General features: G+C 43.3%; 1 protein-coding gene across 4 annotated transcripts in view; it reads left to right on the top strand.

Annotated features, from left to right (window-relative positions):
* Window positions 1–14,224, top strand: part of SETBP1 (SET binding protein 1) — a 273,582-nt gene that overhangs the window by 191,413 nt on the left and 67,945 nt on the right. For all 4 annotated transcript variants that reach the window (XM_065661718.1, XM_065661720.1, XM_065661719.1 and 1 more), the window contains one exon: window positions 595–4,060. In XM_065661718.1, the coding sequence (XP_065517790.1) occupies window positions 595–4,060 (3,466 nt within the window). The remainder of the gene's footprint in view (window positions 1–594; window positions 4,061–14,224) is intronic.

The raw sequence follows: 14,224 nt of genomic DNA on the forward strand, positions 1-14,224 counted from the left end.
TGTGCCTCACACACTCGATCCTATGCATATGATTTTAAGCACTAGGTTTGTGTAGATGACTTCTACATGGAAATTTTAGCAAGTAAATCTGCTGTTTCTGTATTCGTAGTGAAGTAGACCCACAGGTTTTCCTCTTGTTTGTTACAACTTCCGAGATAATTCTGCATTTTTTCTTGTTTACAACAATAAGCTTAACTACTGCTGTTTTGCATCAAGTTCTGTGAGGGATTATTTTTTAGGGAAAAGGGATTCTCACCAGGAGGCTGAATTGCATCATTCATCCATTGAAAGGAAATAATTTACTTCTGTTTTAAATTAAAAATCAATAAATACATTTCCTTAGCAGTTTTGCTTTTGTAGAAATATTTCCATTGTTTTTAGAGTGGGAAAACAAAACAAAACTTGTTTACAGTGCATGAATCTAAATACAAATTTGGGTCAAGTATAAGGCTTTCTAAAGGCTCCTAACCCTTACGAGGGCATGTGTTAAGAACAGTTGTCATTTGCTATACAAATAAAAGAGCTGCAACCAGGGTTACGAATGGACTGATAAACTAATATTTTATTTTCTATTTATTTCCTGCTACCTTCTAGGTTTATGAAAGGCCACAAAAACATTCTTCTCTGCACTACGATCCCAGCCTCCAACAAGACTTCACCAGTGACACCTTAAAATCAAAGCACCAGCAGAAAAGTAGCAACCAGCACCACCTTGACTGGTCAACAAGCTCCGACACTGGATCCGCTTCTCAAAGTTGCTTCATGAACACAGAACCCAGTCGAGAAGCAATTAGTGCCACCAAGGTCTCCACTTCAGAACCAGGAGTTTCTTTCAGCAAATCCCAAGCAAAGAAGTCATGCGCCAGCAGCACATGGGGGCAGCTGTCGGCCAGTAGTAAGGAGCTTCTCACTTGCAGTACAGTCCAATCACCCAACAACATCAGCATGGCCACCCAGCCCAGCAGTGCCTCCGAGTGCAATGGGCTTTTGCCACTTGGTGATCCAGAGGGAAGCATGCAGCTGGAGGTCCCTGATCAGCCCACTGGGAGTACAAAGAAGAAGTCCAGCAAAAAGGACTTGTTAAGTCAAACGATCCAAACTACAGACATTGAATGGGTGAAGAGTGCTCAGAAAGCATTTGACAGCAAATCCCATGACAGCATGGAAGGGAAAAAGGAGTCTTACTCGATGGAAAGTCTATTGGATACATCACCCTTGAAGCAGAATCCCACTTCTGCTAGCAGTTGTGAAAGTGACACCAGTCACGTACGAATTACTATCCCAATAAAGTCTCCAACAACAGATGCATCTGGCCACAAAAGGAAAAAAAGGCAATCCACAAAATCTTCTATTGAGAAAACTATCCAGGAGAAAAGCCTGTCTCGTGGACTTGCTATGAGCAGTGAAGTAGCAAACAGGACTAGCTCTCAACCAGAAGGAAGTAAAAAAGATCTTCGAGCCATAAAGCCAGGGAAAGTGATTGAAAATGAGTCCCCCTTAGTAGCTATTGACAGTGGCATGCTCACTGACAGAGCTTCCCCCAACAGTGCCACCAGACTCAGAAAACCTGTAGCTCTGACATCCACTCTCCTACCCACTGATCTTCCCACAGCTGGCAAATTATCTGAGATCCAGCACCCCAAACATGTGACTAAGCGGCGATGGACCTGCAGCAAGCCTAAATCTATCCTTCGGGAAACCTCCATGACGACGTCTGAGAAGCTGATGGTGGAGCCTCCTTCAGCCTATCCCATCACACCATCCAGCCCTCTGTATACCAATACTGACAGTCTTACTGTGATCACACCTGTCAAGAAAAAAAGAGGACGACCAAAGAAACAGCCTCTGCTCACTGTTGAAACCATTCACGAGGGAACCTCCACCAGCCCAGTGAGTCCAATCAGTCATGAATTTCCAGGAACAAAGAAAAGGAAAAGGAGACGGAATCTGGCCAAGTTGGCCCAGATGGTCCCAGGAGAGGACAAGCCCATCAGTGAACTCAAGTTTCACAAAAAGGTCGGGAAGCTTGGGGTCTTGGATAAGAAGACCATCAAGACCATTAATAAAATGAAGACCCTTAAGCGGAAGAATATTCTCAATCAGATCTTGTCCTCCTGCTCCAGCAGCATAGCTCTGAAGGCAAAAGTCCAGCCACCATCTAGTGCTGGGCCAGCCACCATTGATGCCAGACTGGGGAAGCAGATCAATGTCAGCAAGAGGGGGACGATCTATATTGGCAAAAAACGGGGCAGAAAGCCAAGAGCAGAGCTGCAGCCTCAGACAGAAGAACCTAAGACAACCATCAAGCACTCAAGGCCTGTTTCCAGCCAGCCAGAAAACCCAGCAGTGCCTTCCAACCTGCAGTCACTTGTGGCATCGTCACCAGCAGCTATTCATTCGCTTTCGACACAGTTAGTCGGGACTAACGGCAACCTTAGCCCTGCAAGCACTGAAACTAATTTTTCAGAGCTAAAAACTATGCCAAATCTTCAACCTATCAGTGCTCTTCCTACAAAAACCCAGAAAGGAATGCACAGTGGAACTTGGAAGCTGTCTCCACCCAGGTTAATGGCTAATTCACCTTCCCACCTCTGTGAAATAGGTTCTCTGAAAGAAGTAACCCTGTCTCCAGTGAGTGAGTCTCACAGTGAGGAAACCATACCAAGCGACAGTGGGATAGGTACAGACAACAACAGCACTTCTGACCAAGCTGAGAAAAGCTCAGAGTCCCGCAGGAGATATTCCTTTGATTTCTGCACCCTGGACAATCCAGAGGCTATCCCATCTGACACCAGCACAAAGAACAGGCATGGTCACCGGCCAAAACATCTCATTGTGGATAACTTTCTCTCTCATGAGAGTATTAAAAAGCCAAAGCACAAGAGGAAAAGGAAAGGCCTGCAGAACAGAGATGACCTCCAGTTTCTGGCAGACCTTGAGGAACTGATCAATAAGTTTCAAGTGTTCAGGATTTCCCATAGAAGTTACACATTTTATCATGAAAATCCATATCCCAGCATCTTCAGGATTAATTTTGATCACTACTACCCTGTGCCATATATCCAGTATGACCCATTGCTCTATCTTCGCAGGACCTCTGACATGAAGTCTAAGAAGAAGCGTGGTAGACCTGCCAAAACCAATGACACCATGACAAAGGTGCCTTTTTTACAAGGGTTTGGTTACCCTATTCCCAGTGGGAGTTACTATGCACCCTATGGAATGCCTTACACATCAATGCCTATGATGAATCTTGGTTACTATGGTCAGTATCCAGCTCCTTTGTACCTGTCTCACACGCTCGGAGCGGCTTCCCCATTTATGAGACCAACTGTGCCGCCACCCCAGTTCCATGCAAGCTCACATATGAAGATGTCCACCACTGCCAAGCATAAAGCGAAACACGGAGTACACCTGCAAACACCTGTGGGAATGGGCCTTGGAGACATGCAGTCCTCTTTGGCTCCTCCAAAGGTTGGAGGAACAAGCCTTTCAAGTGGCCGACTTCACAAGAGGAAACACAAACATAAGCACAAGCATAAGGATGAGCGGATATTGGGAACTCATGAAGATCTGAGTGGTCTCTTTGCTAGCAAGCCCACTGGCTTCTCTAGCCATGCTATCAGTGAAAGGCTGAGTGGCTCAGATAAAGACCTCTCCTTGCTGAGCGAGAAAAGCAAGCATAAGGAGAAGCAGAAGCACCAGCATTGTGAAACTGGACACAAAGGCTCAAAGAGTAACTTTGAAGTGGATACGCTGTCTACGTTATCACTTTCTGATGCCCAGCAATGGACACAGAGTAAAGATAAAAATGACTTAAGCGATGATCCCATTGACTCTTGCACAAAGAGATACTCTGGTAATACTGAGAGTAATGGAAGGTCAGAGTCCCTGGATGTGTTTGGTGAAATGAATTCCTCAAGTGAGAAGCGGGACAATGATTCAAGTGGGAATAAAAGAAGAAGCTTTGAAGGGTTTGGAACCTACAGAGAAAAGGACATTCAGCCCTTCAGGACAAATAGAAAGGATAGAACTACTTATGATTCTTCAGCCTCTTCTGGTAAGGTCTACTTTATTCTGTTTTACCTTTTTGCATCTAAATTTTAATGCTGAACAAGAGGTGCTTGTCATTTACAGCAAATATTTTTGAGCCAATAACTTCTCTGACTTTTTGTGTTTGACTCTCATTCTGCATCCAGACTTTGGGAAGATTGACGAGAACATTGGCCATACATTGTCATGGTGTAAGCCCAGCCAGTAACTCAGAACCATGCAGATGCTCACTCACTCCCCCCCCCCCACTTTCTTCCTCCCCCCACTCCCAGAGGGATGGAGAGGAGAATTAAAAGAATGTCATTCCCACAGGTTGAGATAAGAACAGTTCTGTAACTAAGGTATAACACAAAACCACTACTGCTACCACCAAGAATAATAATTATAAGGGAAATAACAAGGGAAGATAATAGAAGTGCTCACCACCCACCAGTCGATACTCAGCCTGACCCAAGCAGTGATCTAGCCCTTCCAGGTAACTGCCCCAAGTTTATATATTGGGCATGACATGCTGTGGTATGGAATACCCCTTTGGCTAGTCTGGGTCATGTGTCCTGTCTGTGCTTCCTTCCGGCTTCCCCTCCTCCCTGGCAGAGCAGGAGACAGAGAAAGTCCTTGGTCAGAGTAAACATTACTTAGCAACAGCTAGAAACATCAGTAGTATCAGCATTGTTCCCAGGCTGAAAGTCAAAAACACAGCACTGCACCAGCTACTAAGGAGAAAATACAACTGCTATAGCTGAACCCAGGACATGGGTTAAGCCAGCATTAAGCCAAAACCTCTTAAAGTCCTTGAGCTGTTCCACAGCCTTTTTATAAACTTTTGTCCAGCCTTTGCTTATCTCTCGTAGCTTGTTGCACTAACTCGAAAAATATCACCATTGCAGTCTGCAGCAGCAGCAATTGTAAACCCTGCTGGCAAGGTAGGCATCCCTCTTATTGGTGTCTAGTATCATGGGGTGGTAGTCATTGCCCAGCCTTTGGAAGAACAGCCGTGGTGTTGAGCAGAGAATCTGCTGTGGCCCACAGAGCGTTCAAAAGCCATTTGTTGATAGCATGGACCAGACATGTGGGAAGCTGTGGAGCTGGGTTGTTGTCCCATAACTGGTGTGGTGTACTGCTGATCCAGAGGGACCCATCATGATGACAGTTGGGCTGAATGTATGGAGACCCTAGGTATAATTGTAGTGTAAATCTGTCGCTTCCAGCCAGCAGGTATTATGTAAAGTAATCATCCTGAGCATTGAGTGGCTGTGGGAAGGGACTGGTGTCATGGAAACAAGAAACACTCGACAACTGACTGAAAAGTTTTGAGACTCATGACTTAGATATATAAGCTGAGTAGATGAGGAGGGAGGAAGTTCCTTTAGATTCCTAAGGACATCTGTTCCTCTCCTCCAGAGGGGAAAAAAAGGAATCTGACTCTTGTTGGAGAGACTGCATTGTACTTTACAATAGGGAATTGCTTTCGTGGTGACACAGAGGCAGGTGTTCTGCTGCAATAGAAGTGAATTTAGCTTGGGAGGAAGCCCAGAGCTCCTGCACCACCAGATATTTATCACAAAGCAAGATTTCACACTTGATTCTGGAAAAGGGTGAGCTTTACTGCACCAACCTGTGGTGGATGAGATTCTGATGTGCTAAAAAAGAGCTACAAAGGGATATAATTCATAGCCTCCAAAAATGAAAAGAGATGCAGCTGAGAACAAAAAGGGAGCAGGGAATTTGTATAACCTGCAAGGCTTTTAAGTTTTTTATTGACTTGTAACTGATTGAGATCCAAAGACTGTTCATACTTAAGCCACCTAGACATTTCCATTTCCTTCACTGAGACCAGAATCTGGACTGTAGCAACGCTAAAATGAGAGCCATGAAAATATTCAGTTTCTTTGTACCGTATTATATCAGACCAATTGTGACACCTAGAAGTACCAGAAGAGAGACTGAATTCAGTCACAGGTTTTATCAGGATTGCTGCATGCCTGATAGAGAACAAAATTATTCTCTACAAAGTCTTGTGGTGCCTATTGCACAACATTGGAAGTTGTGCCTAACTGACAAGGGTTAAAAGTCTTAAAAATTTTCAGCAAGCCTATTTCTCAACTTTTTAGTGGAAGATGCTGATTTCACGGTTTGATAACAGTTGGATTTGTAGCGTTTTTGCTTTCTGAACATAAGATGTTTTCTATTTCCCAATTTAATACAGTTTACATTGGTGTAACAAATTGTTCAGGCAAAATTCTCAGAACTGCTGAACCCAAATGAGTTTTCAAAGTAGGGGTATGATCCCCACCATGCTGGCTTGGAAATAGAATTAGTAAAGAAAAAGTCCATTTGATGTTATTTTCCTTCAGTTTATTGTCCATGATGATAAAAACATAAGGTGGAGTGCTAGAACTTGCATTAAGAACTCCATCAGATTTGGTGTTTAAACTGGTTCTCATTTAAAACTAAAATTATTTTTATTTATTTTTTACTTTTCATGATTACAACTGCACGTTGTTCCCTATAACCTAATCCATCAAGTCGCAGATTATGAACTGGCTTCTTCATTGTCAAGCTATTATTTAGATGGAAAAATCATCAGCAGTTAGCTAAGCAGAGCTAGCTAACTGGAGCCATACCTTGCACTACAAGGGAAAATACTAAAACTAAACTCTGCCAAGAAAGACCTGGAGCCAAGACTGCTCATTAAAGCTTAGGAACATCTGTCTGCTTATGACTGTCTAAGATCTCAGTGCAGCTTTTTTTCCTCTCTGCCTCTGACCTTCACTGGGATTCCCAGCAGAGGTCTGCACTTGAGTCTAACCGTAACTATTAACCGCTTCCCACTGAGGAGGGATTAAATGTTTCCATGATAACCTTGACCTTCTTTCTCCTAATTCACCTTGCATTTTCCTGAGGTGGCTAAACAGCATTGACTACTCCTAAAAAAAAAGCCCTATCAGAAAATACAGCTCTGTCCCAGGAGGCAATTTCCGTAGCTTGATTGCTCTTGACATTCTGTTTTTATCATCTTTCACAATATAAAAATAATACAGAGATAAGAGGAGACATCCTGAATATTCAGATGAAAGCTGAAAATAGATTTATATCACAATTTCAGTGTTATTTTTAGTGCATGGGCATTTTGGTATGATCAGTAACGCCATTTGCAGCTTCATTGTGTGTTGCTGGAGATGAAATATGGAGCAAAACCCACCCACATTCAGTAGAAATATGTGTGATAAAGAATGATGGGAGAACCATTTAGTGCTCTTTGGTATTCAGGCGTTGCAGTTTCTTTCAGTGTAGTGTGCTGGTGCCAATGCCATTGTATTGTTATTTTTGTTATTATTATCTGTATAGTACTAGTCATTTCTGAAAAGATCACAGTTCTGTGGTTCTATGTAGTGGTCATACATATGGTAGAAAACAGTTCTTCCATGTAACCTTAAAGCCTATGTATGATTTTATAATCCAGAAAGATTAGTATGTGAAGGGAAGAGCTGTCCCTCTTACTTCTGGGAGAGGCTGCCTGCAGTTCTGGCACAGGAAATCTGTATCAATCTGTGAAGGATCCCATTAAGAGAGTGACACCATCCACCTTGGCTGGTCATAGAAAATGTCCATTCCCTATACTGGACTATCACTGGCCATTCATTACTGGGGACCTTTTGAGCTTTAGCTCATTTTAAGTCTCTTGGGACCTCTTGGGGTAAACGGTGCAGTGTTAATGCATATGGCTATTCCCCCAGTGTACTGCCTGTTTCTCCACCATTGTCCTGGAGAAACTTGAGTCCTTTTAATAAACACTAATTAATAATTCTTCCCACCTTCCTTCCCATCTAATCCCCATGAACTGTTGCTTTTGCATTTTTTTTGAAATTGCTATTTTTGTAAGATTCATTGTGCTTAACTAATCCTCCTGCATTTAGAAAGACTAATTAATTAAAACTCATTAAACACTGCTTTCCTATTTGGCTGATGCAGAAGACTAGTCCAGTGGCATCAGTCTGGCCTATAGGGAAGGATACAAGAAGAAGCGTTTCAGATTCTGCCTTGCCATAGTCATACCTTCACTTGGGCACATCCTAAACTGAACTTTCAAGTTGTGCACACCAAACATTGACTCGGCTGAGTCCATCCTTCCAGAGGTACCCCTCATGGATTTGCAAAATGTGGTTGAGGCACCTCCAGCACTCTGTGACCTGAGGCACTGCACACAACTGGATGGATGATCCTTTCATCTGCTCTCTAGTAGTTACTCAGGTGAGGGACCCAGGTCCTTCAGGTGAGGGACCCAGGGAGAGGCCACAGATTGGTGCCACAGCTGGGTTGGGGAGATGGAGAGCAGAGGTGTGTTTTACAGAGGTCTTTATAGCAAACTCCACATTTCTTTGTCATACATCTGCCTGCTTTGGCCTCATACGTGATGCTGAAGAAGAGACTTGCATTGCTGATGAGCAGTCTTGATGACATAGCTTGTTCCTTGGGAAGAAGCAGGAGTGGTTACCACTTCCTTATTTCCTTAGGTGGGCAAATGAGGAAAAGCTTAACATTTTAAAGTGCAGAGACAAGATGGCAATTTGTGTATATTACCTGTGGGGCTGTTCAGCTTGGAGAAGAGAAGGTTATGTGAAGACCTCATAGCAGCCTTCCAGCGTCTGAAGGGAGCCTGTAAGGATGCCAGAGAGGGAATCTTCATCAGGGCTGTAGTGATAGGACAAGGGGTGATGGGTTCAAACTGAAACAAGGGAAGTTTGGGTTAGATATAAGGAAGAAGTTCTTTACTGTGACAGTGGTGAGGCATTGGCACAGGTTGCCCGAAGAAGTGGTAAATGCTCCACCCTTGGCAGTGTTCAAGGCCAGGCTGGATAGAGCCTTTGGGGACATGGTCTAGGGTGAAGCATCCTTGCCCATGGCAGGGGTTTGGAACTAGATGACATTAAAGACCTTTCCAACTCTTAAGTGCTCTATGGTTCTATGTCCTAGTTACAACCATTGCAGGCCAGGGTGTACCTGGGGGTGAAGCAGAGGTCAAAAGTCACTATATGCAGGACTCTATTTCTGCCTGCCTTTGTAATGAGACTAATCAAGGTCTGTGCTATCTCATGCTTGTGGTATTTCTGTCTCTTTTTTTTTTTTTTTTTTTTTCTGAAGATGATTATACAGGCAAGGATTGCCTTGCTTGCATATAGGGCATCATGGCTCAAAAATCAGCTAATAAGTACATGGGTTTCATCAGATAATAGCATAAACACCGTGCACAGTAAATTTACAGGAATATGAAGTTAATCATATGCAGCTATTAGGAAGGTAGTAATCACCAGTCGCTGAATGCTGGATAGTTAGCATGACAAACATGCTTTACAAATTAATGCTTAACTTATGTACAAGCCCCCCACGCCTTCCCCCTTCAACATCTAGCAGTGTTATAAATGAACTTCTTCTGATTTGACCTTTCCTCCTCAGCTAGTTTGTATGGTGCTAGTTTAATTCTGAAAGAAGAAGTACCAGCTTTAGATGGAGGATGAGCATCATGCAGTGAGTAGTGTTTGGTCCTATGACTTAAGTGGGAGAAGAGTGGCTGTGTGATGAATGTGTACATACTCAAGTTGCACTTAGTAAATGCACGAACGTGCACTGTAGTTGTTTGAAGTTTTTTCGCAGCGTCTTTATCTTAAAAGTGCTCTTGTTCCTGTTAAAAAGCCTTACACTGGGTGATTAAGCCTTCCAAAAAGAAGAGTAGGAGGAATACTGGAGGAAGGGAGGAGAAGTGACAATCAAACAGACGAACAGCATTCATCTGATGTCAGTACAAACACACATATAAGTAACTATGCCCTGCTGAGGAGTGTTATCTATCCAGATGAGATTTCTTCTCTAACAAAACTCCCCTCAGATTCCTGCTGGATTAGGCTGTTGCCACACAGCATCAAATAAATCTCTGGTTTGTCCTCTCTCAGAAGTCAAATGCATTAGTGTGATTTAAAACAGGGCTTGCAATGAGCAAAAACAAACATGGTGAAATATTGTCAAAGGCACCACGAGTTTTGTTTTGATTTGAGGGGGGTGTTGTTTGGTTTATTTTTTTAAGGAACAGCATATACAGTTCTGGACCATTATCTTGAAGCCTTAATCAGCCAGTTTTACACTGAGAAAGTATCTGTATTTCAATAGTGGGCGAGCATGTTTGTTATTCTCAATGTATATGGAAAATGCAGGTAAATAGGGTTACCCAACTGCCTCATTAAACAAACTTTTCTGATTTTTATACAATAATACTTTTCATGTTATTTTTAATAACTCCAGAATGACAGAGTTGTTCCTTATTCTGTAGTGAACAAATTATTTCAGTAACAGGGAAAACAGTGGTCCAACAGTACATTTGATGGCCACTTCCTCATCTGACCAGCTTAGAGACAAAATGAATGTCTCTGCTGGCTGGGTCTTGCATATATGTACACATGGATGGATCTTTACATACTATGGAAGAAAATTGACAATCAAGTAATGAATGAAGTTCATCAGATATCAATTCAAACTCACATGTAGGTCACCTTGGTTTCTTCAGTAGTGGTATTTGATTCAACAGGACCTAAGTGCCCTATGGCACTGCATGCGCAAATGCGAGGCAGGCTGATGATGGTCAGGAGGTTGGAGACTCGTCTTCCGTATCATAGTTTTCTCATGTGTCTGCAGAAAACTGTCTAAGTAAGTTGCAGTAAACCTCAGTGCCTGTCTGAGAAAAGGGGATAAAAGCAGATTCCCGCTTTTATCAGACCATAGTGAGAGCTGATACACATAGGTGCCCAGCGAATGCAACTTGGGAACAGTGGCAATGCTTGAAGTGGATGGGAGAAGAGCCAGACATGAAGTTCACTCACTGAGGATGTATGCAGTATTAGCCACCCTCCCTTTCCCCAGCTCTGCCTCTGCTGTGGTTTCCTCAGATGCCCGAGGCTCCTACACAGCTTCAAGCAACTCCAAAAGTTTTCCAGCCGCAGTGTTAGTAGGGGTGCTGTGCCCTTCTGCTGTGTCCTGTGGTGAGGGACAGGTGCTATACACTTATGGGGCAAATGTTTGTACCCTCTGGCCCATAAAAGTTAGTATCAGAGTTTTACAGAACACTATTATTTGCAAATAAAATTATGTTACATCAAAACAGCTGTTTCGCCCCCTGAATGCTTAGGAGTACAACCAAAACTACTGAAATTACCTCCAAAAGCATGCCCCCCCATTAAGATAAACAGCCTTTTTGTTATTTTTCCACTAAATCTGCCGGTCCTGGGGAGAGGAGGCCAAGCAAGTATAACTATTTCTCCATTCTGCCAGTGGTGTTTCCTAGAGGAATGGGCTGTTGAAGGATAACAAAAATTATGGGGAAAGTAAGTCAAAGCTTTTCTGGAAAGTGTTTTGACCAAAGCATTTGAAATACAGTGATTTTTGTTGTTGTTGTGGGTTTAATGCTACCACTTGCTTACTGTGTTGCTTCCAATGTTTGCACTGACCAAAGAGACAAGAAACAAAAGAGAAGCTGGAGTGGCAGAGGGAGCTGGAGTATTTACCATCCAACCAATCTTTTATTTCCTCTCTTAATGATTGTATGTTTATTGCACTGCCTGAGGCTCCGTACCAAGTCTTTTGGACCGGTGATGAATTAATCAAATGAAATGCTATGACCCCTTTGGTTTTTGGGAGTCTTACAAGCCTCCCAGCACCCTGCCTAATTTCTGCCTCTAACTTTGCTCTCTGTCCAACAGTCAAGCAGTTCTTCCTTCACAACTTGGCGGCTCCCGGCTATTTATCTTCTTTCTTTCTGGACAATGCCAGAATGGCTTGTTTGAAGTTTTTATTTAGACCACTGCTGGTTTATGGAGTTGTGCAGATTCCACACTGGGTGTGCAACAGCTTCGTGTCAGACACAATTGGCTTCTGCTGGGCTCTTGGCTCTTAAAGGCACTAAAGAATCGTGGCCATATTCTCATCTAGGCCTGGTGTAAATCAAATGTCTCCCCACTGAAATCGATGAAGTTGACTTTTGGAGTGAAGTGTTTGTTGAGGTGAAAAGAGAATGTGGGACTGGGAGGTCTTATCTGTGGCTTCACTGGAGTCCTTGAGGCTGTGCTCTACCTGCTGGATACGAAAATCAGCCTCAGTTCAGCAACTGTTGAGATTTTCTTAGGTTGGAGGAAGAGAGTTGGTTAAGATTTTGAGATGTTGCAGCCTGGATACTTGTATAACTGGCAGTTTAAGAAGAGTTAGAAGGGTGCTGTAGCTCTGGAATGTATGAAATCCAATTTCTTGCTCAAAGGCACTGATAATCGAGGTTAAATGCAAGAGGTCTGTTCAGATGCATGGAGGAAGTAAAACAGAACAATGGCTTTATCTTCGCTATTAACCTGCTGGTCAACATAACCTAAAGCTGGCCATTGGAAAAGCTGAGCTCAAGATGCCTGCCCATGAGTGGGATAACTCAAGGCAACCTGCATCATGTCCTACTCAACTGCAGAACTGAGAGTTGGGGTCTGTGACCTCCAGAGCATGATCTGAAGCAGCTTCTCCATTCCAACTGCCTGCCAAGACTTTTATATTCATGTGTCACAGCAAAGGAAAGCTGTAAAAGCATTATCCCAGCTGCTTTAGTCTGCCTGCTTGCAATAATGATGCTGAACAGCAAAAGGAGTAGGAATATCCTGTTTTAAGGCTTCACCAGGAAGTCAGAATACTTCTCCTATAGATTAAGGTCTGAGGGAAGGGGAGGGAAAGGAAAGCTTTGACTGTCCATGGTGGGGGGGAGGGGGGGTGTTAAACAACCTCAATGACTTGAAAAGACCCAAGGAACTCATAATAGGATTGTTAGTGATTTGTCATTGAAAACATGCAGCTGGGCATGGGCACCCATAGGATTTTGCAGCAGCACTGAGTCTGACCGAGCTTTCACATGGGGCGGTGCTGATTTCAGGAGTCTTCAGGAGTGTGTCCAATGCAGAGTTAACTGTCAAGGAAGGGAAGGACTAGATGACTCAGAGCGATTTGCTAATGAGCTATCAAGCCATGGGTCACTGGTTGAAATTTAATCTGTGGGAACAGTGACAGAAAATCAAATCAAAGTGCTGACGTCAGAGTGATGCTGGAGCAGCAGTAAAAGCGTTGCTGATGCCTAAGCACACACAGGCAGCTTAAATAAACTGTGAGGAAACTGTGAGGAAGTTGTCTGGTTGATCCCAATTGCAAGATATAGCTCAGCCAGTTTGTGTTATAGCTATAAGTAACTAGCTTGCCTTAGTGCAGTTGTTTGTGAATGACAACGGCTTATCTCATAACAGAATCTGACCCAAACTCAGGGTTTTATAGCACTAGAAGCAGAGCTGTGGATACATCTAGGTAGAGTTTGCTCAGCAGTGTCACAAAATGTGAATCAGCTCAGTAGTTTGCAGTTATGATGTTGGAGTCTTTTTGCTGTTAGGTCCCACACTGAAAACAGTAGTGATAGCATTCCTGTTCCTGGGCTCCTGAGACAACTCGATAGTTTCACAATAGCTTTTTCAGGGCTGGGGAGGGCCCATACTCCTAAAGGTATAAACCCAGCTGTTATGGTTTACATGATTAGCAGAGGAAACCATGTAATAAAAGGAACAAAGGCACCCTCCGCAATAGTAACATTGCTGTGTGTGGAGGTCAGCATGCTGGGGCAGGCAGGCTTGTGCTGATGCTCCTCACCCCACTGATGTGTTCATTGACCTTTTCACTGATTTTAAGGTGCGACTCAGCTGTCTTTCCTCTGCTCCCAGGCAGGCAGGCTGAGGATACAGTCTCTCCAGATGGCACAGTGCTGCTGTTTCAGCTCTGTCTTCGGCCTTCATCACCTCCAGTATAGGCAAGGAAGAGAGCAGTAGTCAGCATTGTTTTCTGAACCAACTATGATTAGTTGGCATAAAGAGCACTTAAGAAAGCTGACACAGCCTCTAAGTTGCTCAGTTTGCTTAAGAAAAGAAAATATCCCTGGACTACTCCAGGTTCTCTTTGCTGCCTCAAGTCTAGTCTGCACCAGTAAAACTTTGGGCTTATCCCAGAGCTGGGACGTGGTCAGTTGGAGAATGTTTGTCATTCTGATATTTATTTATTTTCCATTTAAAGAAAACCAATTCTGGGAGAGCAGCAAGTCAAAAAAAAAAAAAAAAGTTAA

The sequence above is a fragment of the Lathamus discolor genome, chromosome Z (assembly GCF_037157495.1).
Source record: "Lathamus discolor isolate bLatDis1 chromosome Z, bLatDis1.hap1, whole genome shotgun sequence".
Classification (NCBI taxonomy): domain Eukaryota; kingdom Metazoa; phylum Chordata; class Aves; order Psittaciformes; family Psittacidae; genus Lathamus; species Lathamus discolor.